Consider the following 4,978-nt stretch of genomic DNA (forward strand, 5'->3'; position numbering starts at 1 on the left):
TGCTGGGGTCCTCCGCCTGCGATTGGAGGACAAAGCAGGGGGCCGAGCTGTGATAGGGTGAGCAAGAGGAAAGGGGCGGAGCTCGGGGTGAACCTGTTTGTTTGATAGGCTGACAGACTGACAGAGTGACAGAGTGACAGAGAGACCCCTTGACCAGTAAGATGTGGAGAGCGAGGAGACAGAAGGGTGGTCTGGTTGTTGGGTGGAGGCGTGGCTTAAAAAAAAAAACCCTAAACAGACTCAACCCACAGATATAAAAACAGGAGAGGTAGAAAAGCTTCCCTTACTTTAACCTACTTATGGTGTTACTTAACTACCAACTCAACAAACAGATTAACCGTTTAACTAAACGATGCAAATTCACCAACAAACCGACAGAACAGCCGACTAACCGACATGCAAACTAACTTGAGCGTTGACACTGACACTGCTGGGAGGTTCGGGCCGTTGACTTAGTCAGCAGCTGAATGACGACTAATGAGCGAACTAACTCACTAATTACAGTATCTGACTGGCTGTCTGATTGATTACGACTGAAGGATTACCCCGAGTGCCTGGCTGATGGATTGAGTCGGTTGCTGGGTAGCTCGGTGAATAACTAATTAATTAAATCAAGGGATAACAAATTCACTTGCTCATTAACTGCTTACTAGACTGACAGATAAGCCTGATTAACCAACTTAAAGTGCTCTCGGAGCAGGAGGAAATGCCTGGGATTGTTTCTTTATTGCAGGCAGGGTGCACGGGACATGTCTGAACATGCCTGCATGCAGCTGACCTACAGCTGAGGAGGAGGAGGAGGAGGAAGAGGAGGAGGAGGAGGAGCAGCAAGTTATCTGTTTACATTGCTGCAGATCTGTCACAACACAGCAGCTCAGTCCCAGAAGGGAAAAAACCTGCCTTTCCTGAAAAACCCACCGATCCTGAATTCTCACCTGAATTTCCCTTTCTAAGCTTCTACCCCCCCCCCCCCCGCCCCTCCCCCGGATGGGGTGAGGGTGGGGGTGGGTGGGGGGTACACCGACACTTGATCCACAAATCAAACAGCCTGAGAAATAATTCACTTTTTCCTGGAGACACAAACCAACAATTCAGACATCTTCTCCGGAGCTGGAGGACAAACGTCCGTTTGGATTATTCCACCAAACAAACACAAACCCAGTCACAGTAACACCAAACCATCACCACAGCAGAGTTGCAGCTGCTTTAATATTTCTCTCGCAAAGCCATAAAATTGGGAAAAGTACAGTTTTTTTGTTTTTTTTTCTGTCGACTAATCTCTCCTCATGCCTCGGCTACCGCGTTGCCTGGGTAACGAAACCAGTTGGGGCAGTTCATTGTCTGTCTGCTGTGTAAGTGTTTGATGATGGTTAAGAAGCCATTCTGCAATATAAAAGTTACATGTGACATGTGACAGCTGTAACACATTTCATCTCCCCATCCCTCCCCCTCCCTCCCCAACCCTCCCTCCCCCATCAACACTGGCCAAACAAGCTCCTGTCATGGAAATAAAGCCCCGGGTGCAGTGCACACATTAAAGACTCTCCCCCCCGCTAGCTGATAACGTTCATGTTTACTTAAGGGTGGAGGTCTGGCAGGATAGCTGCTGCCTGTGGCTGAGTCACAGCTGAAGTTTTCCACTGCTTCCCCCAGTAACTACACTCATGAAGCGCCGTGTGCAGTCAGTTCCTGCTGCAGCGGAGGGGCCTTAAAATCAATTCTGGCTCTGCTGTTGCTGACAGGCTTAATTATTAATGATGGCGCTCTGATATAGATCTTGGTGCTGCGTTGCCCTCTTTCCTTGTCTGGCAAAAACAAAGTGAGAGCTCTGCCACATGGTCGTAGTGCGTTTATAGTGACACCATGCCGGGCCACCCTCCATCCCAGCAGTATAAAAACACAACCCACCCCCCCCCACCCCCACCCCCTCTGGCGTCACTCTTTTCTTTTGGCTGTAAAGAAAAGGCTCCTACCTGGCAGAGAGAAGTCACCGGGTGCGACCGGAGCCGGGCTCCTCTCATCCGTCGGGTTGCAGAGCAGCGCAGGAGGAGACGTCGCTGACGGCAGGTGAGCCCGGGGCTCGTCTCGGCCGTCCGGGTAAGGCAGCGGGTACGGCAGGTAGAGGGCCTGCAAAGGCTGCAGATGGTGGGGGTTGTGGTGGAAGTGTATGGCACCGGCGCCGGTCCCAGTGCCGGTGGTGATGGTGGTGGTGAGCAGGCTCGGCCAGGTGTGGAGCGGGCGAGGCAGCTCCATGCGGCAGGTGTTGTTGTGGCCGGGAAGAGGGCCGTTTCCTCCTCCTCCTCCAGGTTCTCCGACGCTCTCGATGGTCTCTGCTCGGGCCATCTCAGTAGTAGCCTTCATCACACACACACACACACACACACACACACACACACACACACACACAGGAAAGACATGCAGTCACATGTGTAACAGCTGACATGCATGAAAAACATGCATGAAATTTAAAGTTTAAATTGATGCAAAATATCAAGTGTTGCCATCTGAACAGAGTAGAAGAACTATTCAACAGACATCTTTCAAACATCTGGGAGCAAATTGAGTTTACTTCAAAAGAAAAAGCCTGCAGAGTGGCGGTGTAAACATGACACACACAAATATAAAGTATTTTAGAGATGGAAACAAACACATCCAGAGATGCAGCTTGAGCTCCATTGTGTGTTTTTCTCTGTTTGACCTACCGACCTATTTATTCTTCTCGGCCGCAAGGAGGCAGTGCCCCCCCCCCCCCTTCATGGAGCACGAGACCTCTGTTTGTAAACAAATCCGTGCCACCCGAGCACGAGGAAGCGCGCACGCGGTACACACACACACACACACACGAGCGGTGAAGAACAGAGGCGCGTGCGCAGCTTCAACGGCAGCGAGGGAAGAAAATAGAAAACCTCGACGTAATGAATGACTTCGAGAATTTCCCAATCGCGCTTATTTCTGGGGACCAGTTCAACATATAGAAATACAAATAAAACCCCAACGAGGCAACAACAACCCTGTTAACGTAAAGTAATATAATCACATGCTATTAACTCTTCTTTATTTAACATGCCTGGACATGTCTGCCCGAAGTTCACTGACTTATAAAAGCTGAAACTCAAAGAGTGTGGCAGTCCAAGATAATAAAAAAAAAAAAAAAAAAAAAAAGGAAACACTATCCATAAGATGAAAGTTAAATTCATAAAAATGTAAGTGAACGCTGGGAAATAAAATTAAAGAAGAATAAATAATGTTGTCATTCAAAAGTTTAACTTTGCAGCTTTATTTTTTTATTTTTATTTTTTTGACAGCTGGACAAGATGATGCAACTGTCAAGTATCAAATTGAACTTCTGCAGCAACTAAAATGAGCAATGCAGGTGCGCGTACCTGGTGTGTGTGACGATCCGTGGTGAGGCTGTCTGCAGGTCCGACAGGTGGACATCAGAGGGGACACAGAGTACCAGGGGAAAAAGACAGCCGTGAATGCACCCGGCGGGGGACCGCAAGGGGAGATGTTAATGTCCACTCGGAGGGAAACGTGTCACTCCATTTCAAGTGTTCCCAGGTTGGATTGTCTCGTTAATATTTGCTGTTTTTCTGTCTCGGATTAACCCATCAAAACAAAAACAATAATATCGACGCGCAGCCGGTGAGATGTGATGGGGGATTAAAAAAAAAAAAACTCCGCAGCAGCGAGGTCGCCCGTGTTGTTGTCTGTCGCGGTCTTCAGTCTGAGCACTCCCTGCGCTGAGTTTATAAGAGCTCTGTCAAAGTGAAAAGAAGTGGAGTAAACATCCGGTCAGCGCTTTCACAATAAAATACCACGGCAACGTTTGTTCGAAGATAACACATCTTACATCCGTATGTTTTAGAAAGGATCCAAACTGGCCTCTGATAAGGGTGTGAATGATCAGGCTTGACTTGGGTGAAATACATGAATGAAAGACTGTGATGAACAATAACTAATATAATACCACAAAATAACCCGTTTCATCTCACATGATGTGAATTTAAAGTCACTTGTCCAGTTATTTATAGTCTATTGTCATTGCACCAATGCACAGTGCACTTTTGATACCAATTTAATTCTCCATTTGGTTATCTGTCCGTGTTGTTCATAATGCATCGAGTCGACATGCTTTTATTTTGAAGGATGTCCTTCTCTGTTGTCTGGCTCACTTGACTTCCTTTTGCCTTCCTTCTCTCCTCCAAAACAAGTGCTGACATGCTCCCTGACAGGATGCTGCTGTCTCACTTTTCCTTTCTCGACCCATCTGTCTCTCCTTCTCTTTTTCTTTCACATTCACATGCTCTTTTTTTTTTTCTTCTTTTTTTTTTTTTTAATCAAAGCTGAGATGTAATAACCACGTTTCTTATCTTAAATTTATTCGACTGTTTCCATGTCTCTCTCTGTCTGATAAACTTTGTCATGCAACAGTTAATGCCCCCCCCTATCATGTTTTCCTTTCCCTTCCTCTTTAAATTCTTTATCTCTCATCTCAGCAATTTCCTCTTCATTTGACAGCCTCACACAGGAATCAACAAAACATCCCCCACCTATACACACACACCTACACACACACACACACACACACACCTACACACACACACACACACACACACACACACACACACACACACACACACACACACCATCCCACCCCCAGCTGGCTTTCTTTCCCCAGTTTGACACGTCTTCAGCAGCTGTAAACCAAAACAATACGAACCTGTTTGGAGTGCAGCTGAGTCAGCATTTACAACACATTCAATGCAAACGCAGTGAGTGTCAAAACTTTTGACTCTTGTGATTTAGATTTTTGCATGTGATCCATGCGAATAGAGACAAATGCCTCTTTCCACACTGAAGCCAGAATACAAGAAGTTCAGTTTCCTGTGTGGGCTAAGAGGAAAATTAACACAAGTTTAGATCCAGATGGTTCACTGATCTGTGACTTGGCTGTGGCTCAGTGAGATGGTCACCC

General features: G+C 46.8%; 1 protein-coding gene across 1 annotated transcript in view; it reads right to left on the reverse strand.

Annotated features, from left to right (window-relative positions):
- Nucleotides 1-3,713, reverse strand: part of bbc3 (BCL2 binding component 3) — a 9,742-nt gene extending 6,029 nt beyond the window's left edge. The window contains exons 1-2 of the mRNA XM_069161440.1: nt 3,384-3,713; nt 1,974-2,355 (exon numbers count right to left, since the gene is read on the reverse strand). Coding sequence (XP_069017541.1) covers nt 1,974-2,343 — 370 coding nt within the window. The 5' untranslated portion in view covers nt 2,344-2,355; nt 3,384-3,713. The remainder of the gene's footprint in view (nt 1-1,973; nt 2,356-3,383) is intronic.
- Between the last annotated feature and the right edge of the window lie 1,265 nt (nt 3,714-4,978).

This window comes from Embiotoca jacksoni, unplaced genomic scaffold (assembly GCF_022577435.1).
Source record: "Embiotoca jacksoni isolate LCO1_2020_lvr unplaced genomic scaffold, fEmbJac1.0.p SCAF_28, whole genome shotgun sequence".
Lineage (NCBI taxonomy): Eukaryota > Metazoa > Chordata > Actinopteri > Embiotocidae > Embiotoca > Embiotoca jacksoni.